The sequence below is a fragment of the Trematomus bernacchii genome, unplaced genomic scaffold, assembly GCF_902827165.1.
Source record: "Trematomus bernacchii unplaced genomic scaffold, fTreBer1.1, whole genome shotgun sequence".
Classification (NCBI taxonomy): Eukaryota; Metazoa; Chordata; class Actinopteri; order Perciformes; family Nototheniidae; genus Trematomus; species Trematomus bernacchii.
The window spans coordinates 20,460,466-20,477,152 of record NW_022987593.1 but is presented as its reverse complement, the minus strand read 5'-3'; the positions used below and the strand labels follow the sequence as shown (position 1 = coordinate 20,477,152).

Here is a 16,687-nt window from a genome sequence, read left to right as displayed (position 1 = left end):
GAGGTGAGCTTCTGCCACGTTCAGGACGTACTGTAGACACCAGGGGGGTGAAATGGAGAAAGTTAAAGTTCCTATAATAAGTGTTTAAAGGTCACCTATCATAACTCTTCTTCATCAATATATCCCAGGTCTCAGATATATCCAGAGCCTGTCTCTGATTGGCTGAAACACCAAACAGATCATTGCAGCATTACCCATAATCCCCTCTGTTTCCAAAGTGCTGATTCTCTGTCTGTAGCTTTAAATGCTAATGAGCTGCTGCTGGCCACGCCCCTCTGAGAGATGATTGGTTAAAAAGAACTCAATGTTGCTCTAGGAGGAGATTCAGGTGATAAGGGGGGGGGGCGGGGGTTACCTTGGTTGCTGATTGGCTAATGGTTACACAAGACAAAACATCGTTATGACATCATAAAGTGGCCAAAATCTGATCAGCTCATTTTCAGACAGGTTTTTATAAAAATGGATCAGGAGAAAAAGAGAGAGAATCTTTGTTCCTGAAACTTTCAGAGTCTCTTTACACAGAGGGGACACATGTTGATGTAGAAGAGACATGAAGAAGAGGGGACACATGTTGATGTAGAAGAGACATGAAGAAGAGGGGACACATGTTGATGTAGAGGAGACATGAAGAAGAGGGGACACATGTTGATGTAGAGGAGACATGAAGAAGAGGGGACACATGTTGATGTAGAAGAGACATGAAGAAGAGGGGACACATGTTGATGTAGAAGAGACATGAAGAAGAGGGGACACATGTTGATGTAGAAGAGACATGAAGAAGAGGGGACACATGTTGATGTAGAAGAGACATGAAGAAGAGGGGACACATGTTGATGTAGAAGAGACATGAAGAAGAGGGGACACATGTTGATGTAGAAGAGACATGAAGAAGAGGGGACACATGTTGATGTAGAAGAGACATGAAGAAGAGGGGACACATGTTGATGTAGAAGAGACATGAAGAAGAGGGGACACATGTTGATGTCGAAGAGACATGAAGAAGAGGGGACACATGTTGATGTAGAAGAGACATGAAGAAGAGGGGACACATGTTGATGTAGAAGATACATGAAGAAGAGGGGACACATGTTGATGTAGAAGAGACATGAAGAAGAGGGGACACATGTTGATGTAGAAGAGACATGAAGAAGAGGGGACACATGTTGATGTCGAAGAGACATGAAGAAGAGGGGACACATGTTGATGTAGAAGAGACATGAAGAAGAGGGGACACATGTTGATGTAGAAGATACATGAAGAAGTGGATAATAGGTGACCTTTAAGATTAAAGACTGATTACAGTATATCCATATTGACCATAACAACCTCTTTAAAGGTGGGGTAGGTAAGTTTGAGAAACCGGCTCGAGATCGCTAGAATTTGAAAATACACAGCCGGAGAAAATCTGCCACTTCCTTACAGAGCCCCTCCTCCAACAAACACGAACGCGCACATGACCAATGAGGGCACGAGATAAGTTTGTGCACAGATGGAAGGCTGACAGGCAGGTAGGCCATCCAGTTATTTTAGCCGGGCCTGCTAAAATGATTGGTCGTGCTTTTTACAGTATTACGGCTTCCACAGATGACATTTATTTATGGATTTTTTGTCAAAGCACTTCAGATATTCATTGCTATCGGGATGTTAAGAGCATTCCATGGAATATAACAGAAAGTGTATCTCGAGCCGGTTTCTCAAACTTACCTACCCCACCTTTAAAGGTATAGCTTCTTAATAAGCTAGCTTTCTTTATTCCTCAAAGTGTGATATCATGTGAGAAGGCGATACAACTCCTAAAGCAGCAAATGTGTTGACATTATTTTCCCATTCAGATGATTTGATCCCAGTACAGTGTAAAGAAATGTCACCTTTTCCACATTTTGTTCAAATTTGTTAGTTAATTTTCTGTCAGCTACAACTCCTAAACTTAAAAGCTTTCAGCAGCAACTAGGTTCAAAATCATTTTCCATTAAGATAAGATACAAGTGTTTTTATTCATTGTATTTGAGAAGAGACCATGCACATTAATTAACATGAGCACTACGAAACGTATACTAAAAGCACAGATAATAACTAATAGACACAGTTATTAATTATTATTTTCAGTACAGTGTCAAGTAATGTAACTTTTTTTTAAATTGTATTTTTCTCTCTTGGAGTTGTATTTCTACCATTTCTCCCCCTCGCTGTGTAAATCATCTGTAATCTCTGTGTGTGTCTCTGCTCCTTCAGGTTGTGAATAAACCCGACAGCCACGGCGGCGGCCTGGACTGGACGAAGATCTGTGAGAAATCCTCAAAGGTCATCACCTTCATCGACCTGGCGGGACACGAGAAGTACCTGAAGACCACTGTGTTCGGCATGACGGGACACCTGCCTGACTTCTGCATGCTCATGGTGAGAGAGAGGGGGGGTGAAGGGCAAGTGTGTGTACGCATATACACATGGGGGAAATGGAAATCTACTTTTGGGTCCAGTCTCAAGTTAGGAAAACTCTCCCTTGTCTCCGGCTTGATCTTCAATCTCATGATCCATGTATTTGTGATCCTCTCAAGAATGGAAGTAGTCATCACATAAATGGAGGAATACTGGTTCTAGTAGGTAATCATACATCCTGTCATGTACAAAATACTGAGTTTTTTTCTCAAAATGTTGGCTTTTTTCTCAAAATCTCAACATGACTTTTTCTCAAAATTCTGACTTTTTCTCAAAATTCTGACTTTTTCTCAAAATTCTGACTTTTTCTCAAAATTCTGACTTTTTCTCAAAATTCTGACTTTTTCTCAAAATTCTTTCTCAAAATCTCAAAATTCTGACTTTTTCTCAAAATTCTGACTTTTTCTCAAAATTTCAAAATTCTGACTTTTTCTCACAATCAACAAATCTGACTTTTTCTCAAAATTCTGACTTTTTCTCAAAATCGCAAAATTCTTACTTTTTCTCAAAAAGTCTGACTTTTTCTCAAAATCCGGACTTTTTCTGAATACTTAAAAATGTTAATAATCACTGGTCAGCGGCTTGAGCTTCAATCTCAGGATCCATGTATTTGTGATCCTCTCCAGAATGGAAGTAGTCATCACATACAGAGCATCAACTAGTTCCTGAACAGTGTCCTTCACATGCTGATATCCAAGAGAGGGAGTTACACAGTCCCAAGATGGAGGAATAGAAAGCAGTATTCAATGTTTACTTCAGATTAGCTCCACGTCAGAAATGATCATGCTTGTCATATGTCTATCTCCATAGAGGCTGAATCATCATGTTAATCACATAGCTATCATATGCCTAAAACAGTCCTGATGCTCTTCTAGGTAATCATACATCCTGTCATGTACACAGCTACACTTGGGATACCTTTGTTATCATGTTACTCTCTCTCTGTCTCAGGTTGGCAGTAACGCCGGCATCGTGGGGATGACCAAAGAGCACCTGGGTCTCGCTCTGGCTCTCAATGTGCCCGTGTTCGTGGTGGTGACTAAGATAGACATGTGTCCAGCCAACATCCTGCAAGGTAAACAACCCCTGTAACTCATAGACTCTTTTAAATGTCATCTAAAGACATTCCTGTTTGGGCAGGCGTTTGGGTAACTTTGGGTGTTTTTTTATTGTGTTTTTCACAATGTATTGTGATTTTAGCACTTCTTAACACATTTCTGATTCGTATGAAGTGTTAATGCTTTGCCAAGCACTTTGTGACTATGGCTGCAGCCACACGAGAACGGTAACGGTCGTATCCGCTACAGTTCTCTATCATATAGACCAGGGGTCGGCAACCCCTGGCACCGTAACCAGTGGCACACTAGGAATATGTGGAATAAGTGTGCAAAAATATTTACATTTTATTTTCGGATCCTGAACGAGACCGCCGCCAGAGCGCGTCTCCCCGTTACCTGCAGAAGGAAGCCATGCACGCAACGCGGCCCCGCTCTCTTTAACTCCAGGCGGCTTTCTGCCGCTTTCCTCCGTAATGCAGTGCTGATAGTTTCACCACAGAGGAAAGCACTTCACAAATTGCATTACCCATAAGGAGCTGTAAAAATGCCGCAGTTTTTGCGTGGCAATCGATATCGGCCGATACTCACTCTCTGCCGATCGATCGGTGCTCTCTAAAAATGCCGATCGCGAGACGTGAAATACGTGACACTTTTCTCTGTGCGCGGCAAAACAAGCTCGCTGGCTTCACCAGTCTGGCAGTATTTTAAGGTGTCCGAAAATGACAATAAAATAGCGGTATGCAACGTGTGTGAAGCAGAAATCCTGCAGCTCCACCCGCTGTGACGGAGCGGTGAGCGGAGCAAAACACACACTAAGAGTTAGACCTAACAAACTTAGCTATTTGATCTACCTCTGGAACTAGTTCTAAATATATTTATTCTTCACTGTCACTCATTACTGGATCAGTGAGCTGCAGGAGATACTGACAGGCTGTCAGGAGAGAGAGAGAGGGGGAGAGAGGAAAAGAGAGCGCTTCAGCTCATTTCTCCCGTGTCATTATCCAAAGTTAATGTAAACTTGAATAATGTAGGCTATCATTTGAATGTAACAATTATGTTGGTTGGTGTTTGTGGAAGCGCCAGTGAATGAGCCCCATTAACTGAGTTTTAAACATCACTTTTCACGAGCGTTTTCGTCGAGCTCTTCACCCCCCCCCCTTGATAATTCACGATCGTCGGCACGCTGATAAAAACATTTCTTTTGAATGGCACTTCATATCAAAAAGGTTGCCGACCCCTGATATAGACGGTTCGGCCACACGAGGCCGACATGGAAACGCAGAAAACGATAATGGGTCCTAATAGTACAGCGGATAAGCACAACAATTGTGCATTTTATGAGAAAAGCATGACATTTCTAACATAGTTAGAGCATACCATAAGGTTTATTTTCAGATGTGGAGGGAAGTCAGATTTGACCCGTGAGGACCGTGAGAGGTCAAATCCAAGATGGCCGCCAGTCTCTCGGGTCAAATGTTCAAACACGCTTAATTTTGGAACCAAACATTGTAGAAAAACATTTAAGGTGTCATATCCAACAAAATTAGGGATGCCCAATCATTTGGTGATACTTTTGAGATCGCCAGAATTCAAGAAAATGCATTTAGGTGAAGATAAAGGTAGAAATTGACCAAAAATAAGCTGTCAATCAGTTGAAAATTGGTGTGTGTGTGTGTGTGTGTGTGTGTGTGTGTGTGTGTGTGTGTGTGTGTGTGTGTGTGTGTGTGTGTGTGTGTGTGTGTGTGTGTGTGTGTGTGTGTGTGTGTGTGTGTGGTGTGTGTGTGTGTGTGTGTGTGTGGTGTGTGTGTGTGTGTGTGTGTGTGTGTGTGTGTGTGTGTGTGTGTGTGTGTGTGTGTGTGTGTGTGTGTGTGTGTGTGTGTGTGTGTGTGTGTGTGTGTGTGTGTGTGTGTGTGTGTGTGTGTGTGTGTGTGTGTGTGTGACCCAGCGCTAGCATTAATACAGAGACTGGAGGAATATGGCTTTACTTGGCACAGTCTGCATGCTGATGAAAACATTTGTTTTTGTCTTCAAATACATACTAACATGATTGTGACGAGCATAATATTTGCTCCCCGCCCAACTCTCTAAGTGCTTGAACTCCGTGACAGGAGGATGAAGTACCGTATGTATAAATGGATGGAACTATCAACAAAACAACAGCGTTTTATTCCCCAATGTCATATTTAATAGAAAAATAATGATGCACCACTTATTGGAGAAAGAAGAATGGGGAACAGAAAGGTTTAGAGAGGGACAACATGCTGAAACCTTGCAACTTCAGTGCCAGAGAAAAAAGGTACTGTGAGTACACTTGTGGTTATTGTCCTCATGTTGCACATAGAAAATTCAATTAAGATGTTTACCGCATGTGGGCAAAAATCCATCAATCTTTCAATTTTCTAAAACTTGTTATATCCTTAGAGTCATTTAAAATGAGTTTTTTTCTCCATGCCATGGAGTCTAAATGGGTAAACCTTTGTATTTGTAATTGTACAGCCATGCTAGGACAAACAAATCCCCTTTGCCAATGTTCTCTCTGCACTCTCTGCCACACACACAACATACATAACCCTTTCTTTGCATGACCTCTAAATGTCCATGTGAGCCACTAAAGAACAGAAAAAAAGCTGCGCTACCTTGGGCGCTTTATAGGTGGACAGGCAGGGAATCGAACCCCAACCCTCTATAAGTGGAAAGGGACAGCGGTGAACCTTATAGTTGAGTGCAGCCCTTTGTTAACAGCGAGGGTTAAGAGAGCTGTTTGTGCTCTACATGGAACTGTTTTCCATCTCCCTCTTTGGTTTACATTATTATTATTATTTTTCTATTAAATATGACATTGGGGAATAAAACGCTGTTTTGTTGATAGTTCCATCCATTTATACATACTTCATCCTCCTGTCATGGAGTTCAAGCACTTAGAGAGTTGGGCGGGGAACAAATATGATGCTCGTCACAATCATGTTAGTATGTATTTGAAGACAAAAACAAATGTTTTCATCAGCATGCAGACTGTGCCAAGTAAAGCCATATTCCTCCAGTCTCTGTAGTAATGCTAGCGCTGGGTGACCATAAATCCACTGGAATATACCACACACACACACACACACACACACACACACACACACACACACACACACACACATTTTGCAAATTTCAACTGATTGACAGCTTATTTTTGGTCAATTTCTACCTTTATCTTCATCTAAATGCATTTTCTTGAATTCTGGCGATCTCAAAAGTATCACCAAATGATTGGGCATCCCTAATTTAGTTGGATATACCACATCACACACACACACACACACACACACATTTTGCAAATTTCAACTGATTGACAGCTTATTTTTGGTCAATTTCTACCTTTATCTTCACCTAAATGCATTTTCTTGAATTCTGGCGATCTCAAAAGTATCATCAAAGGATTGAAGAAGAGCTCTGACCGGCACTTTTCTAATTGTGTCCGGAAGATTTAAACTTTAACGGACATGTTGACCGGCGGGAAAAAAAATCTAACGGAAACTCTGCTGCACGGTTCCCTCGTCCCTTGGAAGAGGTGGAGAGGTGGGTGTTTGTCATCTGCTGGTGGACTACCGGAGAGATATACAGCAGGAGCACACGCTTGCCTCGGGGAGTACAGCACCACTTACAGGCCCGGCATATGTACTACAGCGTCTCCAGCGCTTTCGAGCGGTCTCGTGTGAACAGACACGTTTCTGGTGCCTATTGCATGTGGACGAAAGACTTTTTTGATATCGAATTCGGTTAGTTTGTGTTACCGTTCTCGTGTGGCTCCAGTCTATGTCTGGGAAAAAATGTTTTACTTACTTACTTACTCATGTAGGGCTCAGCTACGTGCAGTCATGGGAGGCAGGGGAGGCAGAGCCTCACCTGTCATACTCCAATGTAACGGAAAAACAACTAAAGAAAAACTAAATAGTAATAATAATAATAATAAAATGTCTCCACTGATCTGTGTTGTAAGTGTGATTTCTGTATGATTCCAATCGCATTTTATAGTCAAAATCAGCTAATTTGCCGAGCTCCGCTACGGGAGCAATGACAAGTGAGGCAGGGACGAGCTCTGCCTCTCGTAAGCCCACAGTAACTTGCTGGAGCGCGGGCACTAATTTAGCGCGGCCACTTATTTTGTGAGCGCGCTCAAGCCAGTTACCATGGGGTGAGGTGAGGTGAGGCACAGATGAGCTCTGCCTCACCTCAGAATGCGTCACCCCACAGAAACTGTCTGGAAAGCGGGCCCTAAGCGCATGCCTGTTCCCATCTCACTGTAGGTCACCAATGTAATGTTTGTAGATCCCTTTATTACATTTATCCTCGCCATCCATAGTCTCTAAATAACTTATTTCACGTATATATGATATTTAGGCTCGCTGGTCTCATCATACAACGGCAATGAAAAAGCACCAGGGGAGGCAGCCATAACCTCTGCCGCACTGAAGGGGGCGCACGTGAGCCCACAGGTTCTTGTTGCTACTGTAATTCTACCGCAAACAACAAACTAGACTTTTGAAACTACTTGAAGATAAGGAGGACTTTTACAAAACAGTAATAGAGATTGTTGTCCAGAAGGATAGCATGGACTTCATCTTCAAGTCAAGGTAAGACCACATTTGTAATGAAAATGGGATCTTACTTAGAAAGAACAATCCAATATTTAGATTTTGGGTATCCTTTTGTTGAACGGTCTGTTTAAAATGAATCGAAGCATCAGACTAAAAAAGCTTTTGAAAATAACCGAATATTTCGATTAAGGTCAAAATATAATATTTGTAAATCTGACTGAAAGAGTCAGTGCCTCACCAGCCATGAACCTCACCGCACGTCACTGGTAGGGCTGCACAATTAATCAAAATCTCAACAATCTGGAACTCCATCCCTAGCCACGTCCGATCTGCCAACACTCGCACGTCATTCAAACAATCAACCTAGCTTTGCACTTTTTACTTTTGTTGTTATTTTTCTTCTTTGCTTTCTTGTAACGCGCTTTGAGCACCAGGAAAAGCGCTCCAATCCAACTTTATTTTAAAAACAACAGAGTTGACCAAAGTGCAGTACATCAATAAATATATAAAAAAGCATTTAGATACATTTAGACAAAACCGATAGGACAAAAAAGAAACTAATGTAAAAGCAGGAGACAATAAAACCATACTTATAGCCACAGACTGAAAACCCTCATACATGATGGAGACAGTGTCCGGCAGTGGCTCAGTCCGTAGGGGCTTGGACTGGGAGCTGTAGGGTCGCCGGTTCAAGTCCCCGACCAGACCTAAATATGGAGTGTGTAGTGCTACTTGGAGAGGTCCCAGTTCACCTCCTGCCCTGCCAAGCTAAAGGTACCTGAATAGTATTTTGGAGCTGTGGAAATAATAGGCGTGTTCACACCGGAGTACTTTTCCCCGTTTAGTTCCGATAGTGCCTGGAATTTTGCGTTCACAGCAAAAAGAGAACTTTTATCCCCATTTGTAGTGCCTGCTAGAGAGGTGGGACTATCCTGGGGAGAAAAAAGTACCATTTTCGATTGGCTGGGCGAATTGCAAACCACGCCCCGTAAAACTTGGAAAAGTTTTGTGAAGCCGCCATTGTATTTGCTGGCATTAGCATTATTAGCATTAGCATTAGCCCCGCGCACCAACGGAGAGAGAATAACTTATGGCAACACAAAAGAAAACATGGGAGCGGTGGAGATGAGGAGGTGTCGGCGTTCTGACGATTTACTCTGAAGGCTTCAGTAGAAGCTGCTGGGAGTCCCAGCAGCTTCTACTGAAGCCTTCCCCAACTCCGGGGACTTCCGGCCGGGGACTCCAGGTGGCAGTATACGCCGTGAAGTTGTTTGCGGCCTGCCAGTAAACCCAAAGAAGAAGAAGTGACGTCAGCGGCTTCATTTGCGTAATCTCCCCTCAGGGAACTTATTCCGGGTGTGAACGCGATCTGTACTAAGTGCCCTGGGGGTACTAAGTGCCCTGGGGGTACTAAGTGCCGGCAAAGTACTTGGTGTGAAAGCAGCTTATTATACAGACTTAATAAAAGTTCCTTGTTTGGTACAGAAACTCTTAAAAAATCACACGATGATCATTTAAACATATTTATAAGGATAATGTGAATAACAACAATAACAAAAATGATCATCCTTCCCTTTTAAATATCACAAATCATATCACATTATCTGTTTAATATTATAGCCCTAATGTCATCGCCACAACTCTCTGAATTCACTCTGATTTGAACTTCATACTTTTACTAACTTGCATCAAGTAAGACAAGTGATAATGGATTTTATAATTCCCCATGTGCACAGACTCCTCTCTAGGAAGTCAGTTATTAGAGAGAGTAATGTGATGTGATTACAGCAACGAGTCCTGCTGTTAAAAACACAATGACTCCTCGTGCTTTAATGATGTTAATGCGGTGTGTGTGTGAAACCAAACACTCACTCACAATGAGAGCCTCTCCAGAGTTCACTTTGCATAAATCACAAATCCCTGCAAGAGCAAATTAACAAAGCAAATGGGAGCAGTGCAGAAAAACAGGGAGTCTGGTTAATAAACTATGATTTAAATATGCTTTAAAATAAACACACACACACACACACTTTTTGGTTAACACGCTTCTGTGTACTGTTATGCTGTTATGTTCAGTCATCGTTCTTATGTTGAACATGAATACATTTCATGGACGTATTTCTTCTTTCATAGCAATTTTCCTTCATACTTTCATTCCGTGAAATAGGTCTTAAATTCTATTCAAAGTGGTCTTAAAAAGTCTTACATTTGAGTTGGTGAAACCTGCAGGAAGCATCGACGGAAGTGCCAGCCAATCAAATCATATGCCAGTACAAGCGCTAGCCAATCAAACCGCGTGCTTGTCTGTCCGGGGCGGGAGATTAATGCGATTGGTTGTTGGTCGCGCACCAGACACGCCCACCGGCAAGCTTTGACGCGACGCTGCCGTGTGGACGTACCGTTACAGTTGTTCACAGACAGCCAGTGTTTTTGTTTGTAAAATGACATGTTGATAATAAGCTGTATTTATACAGCACTTTTCATACATCACATGCATCTCTTCATATCCTCACCTCCTCATCCCCTTTTCTCCTCACTTCCTCACCTCCTCATCTCTTCATATCCTCACCTCCTCATCTCCTTTTCTCCTCACTTCCTCACCTCCTCATCTCTTCATATCCTCACCTCATACAGATATAGTACAGTATATATACAGATAATAGTAATACAAATGCCATCATTCCAATAAAGGTGAAAGGATTAACAAATAAAAAAGACCAACGTAAAAATTAATATTGCTATTGAAGCATTTTAGATTGTTAGAATAAAATAAGATCAAATCCTTTAAGACCTATACCATAAATAAAACAATACAAAGGTAGGTCAATGATTTGTATTTTCTTTGTTTCTGCAGAGACGCTAAAGCTGCTGCAGAGGTTACTAAAGTCTCCGGGCTGCAGGAAGATCCCCGTGTTGGTCCAGAACAAAGACGACGTCATCGTGACGGCGTCCAACTTCAGCTCCGAGAGGTGAGAGGAGGAGACGGGGGAGACGGGGGAGACGGGGGAGACGGGGGAGACGGGGGAGAGTCAAATATATATCCTACAAAGAAATGATGAAAATGCTTTATTTAATTCTTTATTTGAACAGGGAGTGTCCTTGAGAGCATCATGTAGTTTAAGTACACGGTTAGTTTCACATTAAAGGAAGCAGGTACAAGTATGATTGCGAGTATGTGTTTAAAATCATCGAGAGATGAGAGTAACACATGCGTCACTTCCGAGCAAAAATGACGGCTCCGCCCACTTTTGGGGGAAAACAAAGCTGTCATTTGAATGGCGGTCAATACAAATTCTGAAGTTTTTGCCAATCCGATCAGAAATTTTAAGAAAACCGTGGATTTGTGGATCTTCAAAGAGCCCGATTACGATGGCCAGACATGCAAACAATTACATTAAATCATTGGAAATCGACGATCCGGCTCGATATATGGGTAAATATAGCAGTAGGCGATCGATGTCCATAGATGAGAGTAACATCTACGTCACTTCCGGGCGAAAGTTACAAGCTTCAAAGTTGTATTTCTCATCTGAATTTGCCGAAACAAGTTTAATATTCTGAAAGCCAAGACTTTGTTTATTTGAAATCAGATGAAAACAAACTGTAACGGACCCTGCCGTGTTATCTATGGTTACTATACGCCTTACATTCATAATGTCAGCCGGAGGGAGGGGGAGCAGCGCTGCGGAAGAGCAGGGTGCGAGTGAGAGCTGCCTTCTTCCCTTTACAAGCTTCAAACATGTATTTATCGTGTGATTTTGGAAATAAAAGTTTCATATTCTGAAAGCCAAGACTTTGTTTATTTAAAATCAAACAAAACACCCGAACCCCGAAAAACTATTTTTTTACGCAAATCCACGTTTATTTTGAAATGAGCCGTTGCGACTTCCGACTGATTTCGATGGAGCGGGTCACATATATCTTCAAAACATTTCGTCTCAAATTTTTGTAAAAAATCATGTTAAAAAATCCAATCAATAAACATGTTTCATTTTATAGGATTTCTAATAAGAGTTTCCACAAAATCTGACTTATCTATCGCACCCCATCTACAGAGATCCAGTCCTAAACTCTAATACCTTCATCGGTACTGTGTACTTGTCTTATAATAACTTTAACGCCCCTCTCTCTGCAGGATGTGTCCCATCTTCCAGATCTCCAATGTGACGGGGGAGAACATGGAGCTGCTGAAGATGTTCCTCAACCTGCTCTCCTCCAGAACATACTTCAACAACGACGAGCCCGCAGAGTTCCAGATCGACGACACCTACTCTGTACCGGTACGAAATAACACTTTATGCTCCTAGCTGTTTGTTTGTTTCCCTTAGGGCGCATTCACACCAGCCTTTTATAGTCCGGTTGAATCAAACCCTAGTGCGTTTAGCCGCTTGGTGCGGTTCGTTTGGGTCGGTGTGAACACAGTCCGAGACCTCTGAAGTGAACTAAACAACCGGACTCTGGTCCGCTAAAATAGGTGGTCTCGGACCGCTTGCTAGTGAACTCTGGAGCGGTTCATCGCTGGTGTGAACGCAGTCCGCACCAAAACATAGGAAGCGTAGTATTTACGTGTCACAAGAACGCGGATGTCTTCAAAATCGTTAGCGAAAGAGTGAAGCAGAATGAAGAGTTGAACAGTGTCGTGTAAAGTAAAAACAACTATCAAACTAAAAACTATACATAAAAGTAAGAGCCACCTGCCGTCGGTGAAACCCCCTCCTTACTTCAGAACTTCTCTCATTGTATGTGTTATAATGTTTTGTATCGCACGGTGTCTGATTATATAATCATATGCGCCGTTGATGTGCTCTCCAGATTAACAACAGCATGAAAATAACCTGCTGATGCTCCATGGCGGAGGCTCCGGTAGAAATTGCCGGGATTTGCGTTTTTACCCCCGTAATGTCTGACCAATGGTTGAACAGCATTTCCGTGCACATGACTTGTGTTTAAAGTTTATAGTCCGTTTGAATTTTGCCCGTGTGAACGCAAACCAAACCTTCGGGAAAATGAAACAATGTAACAAACTGTGGTCTGGTGCGCAGCAGAGAAGCGGACTATGAGGTGTGAATGCACCCTTAGTTTAGCAGTGAAGGTCTGAGAGTCTCTGCTGTTGTTAAACCCAGTGTCTCTCAGTAGAGATGTGTGAACATGTTTCTAAAGAGAAATACATATTTATTGCCAGGAATACACAAATGGATGTAATGGAGTTTTGGCGATTAGGCCCCGTTGTGCAGGAGCATCATTCGGGAGGGGAGAACCGATCCGATGAAACCCCCCCCCCGGGGTCTAGACCAGGGATCGGCAACCCCTGGCACGCGTGCCACCATTGGCACACTAGGAATAAGTGGAATAAGTGTGCAACATTTTAAAATTGTATTTTCGGATCCTGAACGAGACCGCCGACGTTACCTGCAGAAGGAAGCCATGCACGCAACGCAGCCCCGCTCTCTTTAACTCCAGGCGACTTTCTGCTGCTTTCCTCCGTGGTGCAGGGCTGATCGTTTCACCACAGAGGAAAGCACTTCACAAATTGCAGTAGGAGCTACTATAAGGAGCTGTACAAATGCCGCAGTTTTTGCGTGGCTTTAGTTGAAAGCCCAGTGGCGATCTGCTCATCTCTCATCGAAATAACATGCTACACAGGGCCACCTGTGTGTTCTGGAGAATCACAGAACGGACGATCGTCCTTATTATTAAGCTCCTCAAAAACGCTATCGAAGCAGATCCTGCCGTTGCTAAGGAGGATCAAGAAAGAGAAAGTAAAAGACGGAGCACTGGACGTCAGATACATCCCCAGAAGAAGGCAGAGAGGAAGTAAACACTAACAGGAACACGGTATGGGCTCTGCAGAGTTTAGGGACTTGTTAGTGGATCAGAAACTGTGAACAGAGTTGGACAGTGCTGCCGTAAAGTTGTTGTTGTCGCAGTTCCAGCCGTTGGTACGCCGTGGAACGGAGTTTTTTTTTTTCTTAGCCCGAAGAAATACGATAATTTTGAAGTCAATAAAATCATTTCAATTCATATTGAGAGTCGAGTCGATAGTTTGTTTAGTATATGGCCTTGTAATAAGCGGGATATATACGCTTCGCGTCGGGCTCTCTGATAGTGGCCGCCTCGCTGCACATTATCCCTTACTTAGCCAATTCCTTTTGATTGGTTTAATGATCGCTTTTCTTATCACAATAAATAGGTAAGATATTTTAATGTTTGCATGCATGACATCCTCCTAATTTGTGAGTACAACTAGTGAGGACCATCCAGCCTCTAGAAGAATTTGAAAAAAAACGACTATAAAACATGTCGTGAAACACCCGCTGGACGAGGTTCCTGTTATAAAACATGTGACGGTCACAAGGAAGTCTGTTTGTTTCTCCTCCCATGGAGCTTTATCTTGCAAGGTTATAAAACACTGCATCCTACACCTTAAAACTTTTTTAGGATTACATTACATTACATGTATATAGGGTTGCAAAATTCCGGGAATTTTCAAAGATGGAAACTTTCCATGGGAATTTATGGGAATAAACTGGGAATCTTCAAAATTGAAGGTTGGCTCTTCATAGGGAACTTAAATATAGTTGGGGAAAGTATATTTTAGCATAACAAACAGATGCCATTCAAGTACACTTGAATATCCATGCCATAGCACACTGCTTACTGCATGGCTATTGAGACCACACAAAGGTTCGCAACAGGCTCACAAATGTGAGAGTGGAAAAACTGGTTGGCATTCGGGGAAACCTAAGGCTCTTTGAGCCGGACACAGAGCCATCCTCAACAAGGCTGGACAGTGACACTGAAGAGGAAGAGGAAGAGTTGGATGTTGATGAGGCCCAGGAAGAGCCCGTTGACTGAAAGGGTTTAGCAAAAATGCAGAGGATTGCTTGAACGAAGATTAGCATGTTTAATGGGACTTTGTGGGGATTTTTGGATGGGGGGTGCATTTTTGTTCATTTTTTAATGAGTGGGGTTGAAGGGGATGAGTAATATTTAACTCAACATTCCTGTTTTCGTTCTTCAATGAAACAAATAATTGTTCAATACAATTATTAAAACTTGTTCTGTTCTACTTAAAAAAAATATATGTATGTAAGTCGCTTTTATCTAAAGCGAGTTACACACTAAATTCTGTGGGCAATCCCCACAGGAGCAATTTGGGGTGAAGTGTCTCAGGGACACAACGACATGCTGACTGCAGTGGGGTTTGAACCTGTGCTCCCCTGATCTGAACACTAACGCACTAGTCCACTGTGCCACATGCCTCCCATTACATACATAGAGGAACTTCAGTAAATCAATCATATTATTTAGCGAATTTCAATATTCAAACAAAGTTTAGTTTGAATATTTTTTATTCTATTAACTTTTCTGCGTGATCTGTTTGGTATTTTGAGCAAAGCACATCAGAGATGAATGCTGAAGCCCTGTGATGAATGCTGTCTGTTCTCTCTCTCGTCAGGGCGTGGGCACAGTGGTTTCGGGGACTACGTTACGTGGAATGATCCGTCTCAACGACACGCTGCTGTTAGGCCCCGACCCGCTGGGAACCTTCATCCCCATCGCCGTGAAATCCATCCACCGCAAGAGGATGCCGGTCAAAGAGGTTCGGGGGGGACAGACGGCCTCCTTCGCCCTCAAAAAGGTTTGTGGGACAACGATGAGTCTGAGCTTCATGATCTGTCTCTGGTTTGGCTTCATCCCTTCAACTTCATTTCTGTGTTTTCTTTTGTTCTTCATCTCCTCATCTCCTCACCTCCTCATCTCCTCCTCTCTTCACCTCCTCTCCTCCTCACCTCTTCATCTCCTCACCTCCTCATCTCCTGATATCCTTAACTCCTCATCTCCTCATCTCCTCAGCTCCTCATCTCCTCCTCTCTTCACCTCCTCTCCTCATCTCCTCACATCATCTCCTAATTTCCTCACCTCCTCATCTCCTCCTCTCTTCCTCATATCCTCACATCTTCATCTCCTCACATCATCTCCTAATTTCCTCATCTCCTCACCTCCTCACCTCCTCATCTCCTGATATCCTTACTTCCTCATCTCCTGATATCCTCACCTCTTCATCTCCTCACATCATCTCCTAATTTCCTCATCTCCTCACCTCCTCATCTCCTGATATCCTTACCGCCTCATCTCCTCATCTCCTCCCCTCCTCATATCCTCACCTCCTCCTCATCTCCTCATTCTCCATCTCCTCACCTCTTAATCTCCTCACTTCATCTCCTAATACTCCATATCCTCTCCTCTTCATCTCCTCACCTCCTCACCTCCTCCTCTCCTCACCTCCTCCTCTCCTCACCTCCTCATACCCTCACCTCCTCCTCTCCTCACCTCCTCCTCTCCTCACCTGATGCTCTGGCTTTAACTCTAGTTTGTCTTCATCCCTTCACAACTTCATTTGTTCATTTGTGGGTTTTCTTTTGTGTTTCCTCAGATCAAGCGCTCGTCGATAAGGAAAGGAATGGTGATGGTTGCTCCAAAGTTGATGCCTCAGGCCACGTGGGAGTTTGAGGCTGAGATCTTGGTGCTCCACCACCCCACCACGATATCCCCCAGATACCAGGCCATGGGTCAGTGTCCACAACATCCGTATATCTAAACACTCAG

The 16,687-nt window shown here is 42.9% G+C and overlaps 2 protein-coding genes across 2 annotated transcripts in view; one reads left to right on the top strand and one right to left on the bottom strand.

The window, feature by feature from the left end:
- LOC117482071 (B-cell receptor CD22-like) overlaps nucleotides 1-16,687 on the bottom strand; it is a 1,109,798-nt gene that overhangs the window by 63,884 nt on the left and 1,029,227 nt on the right. The window lies entirely within an intron of this gene.
- LOC117482051 (GTP-binding protein 1-like) overlaps nucleotides 1-16,687 on the top strand; it is a 32,509-nt gene that overhangs the window by 6,185 nt on the left and 9,637 nt on the right. Inside the window, exons 5-11 of the mRNA XM_034130030.1 lie at nucleotides 1-3; nucleotides 2,233-2,397; nucleotides 3,388-3,511; nucleotides 10,932-11,046; nucleotides 12,213-12,357; nucleotides 15,537-15,719; nucleotides 16,515-16,650. The exon at nucleotides 1-3 is cut by the window's left edge and continues 181 nt beyond it. Coding sequence (XP_033985921.1) covers nucleotides 1-3; nucleotides 2,233-2,397; nucleotides 3,388-3,511; nucleotides 10,932-11,046; nucleotides 12,213-12,357; nucleotides 15,537-15,719; nucleotides 16,515-16,650 — 871 coding nt within the window. The remainder of the gene's footprint in view (nucleotides 4-2,232; nucleotides 2,398-3,387; nucleotides 3,512-10,931; nucleotides 11,047-12,212; nucleotides 12,358-15,536; nucleotides 15,720-16,514; nucleotides 16,651-16,687) is intronic.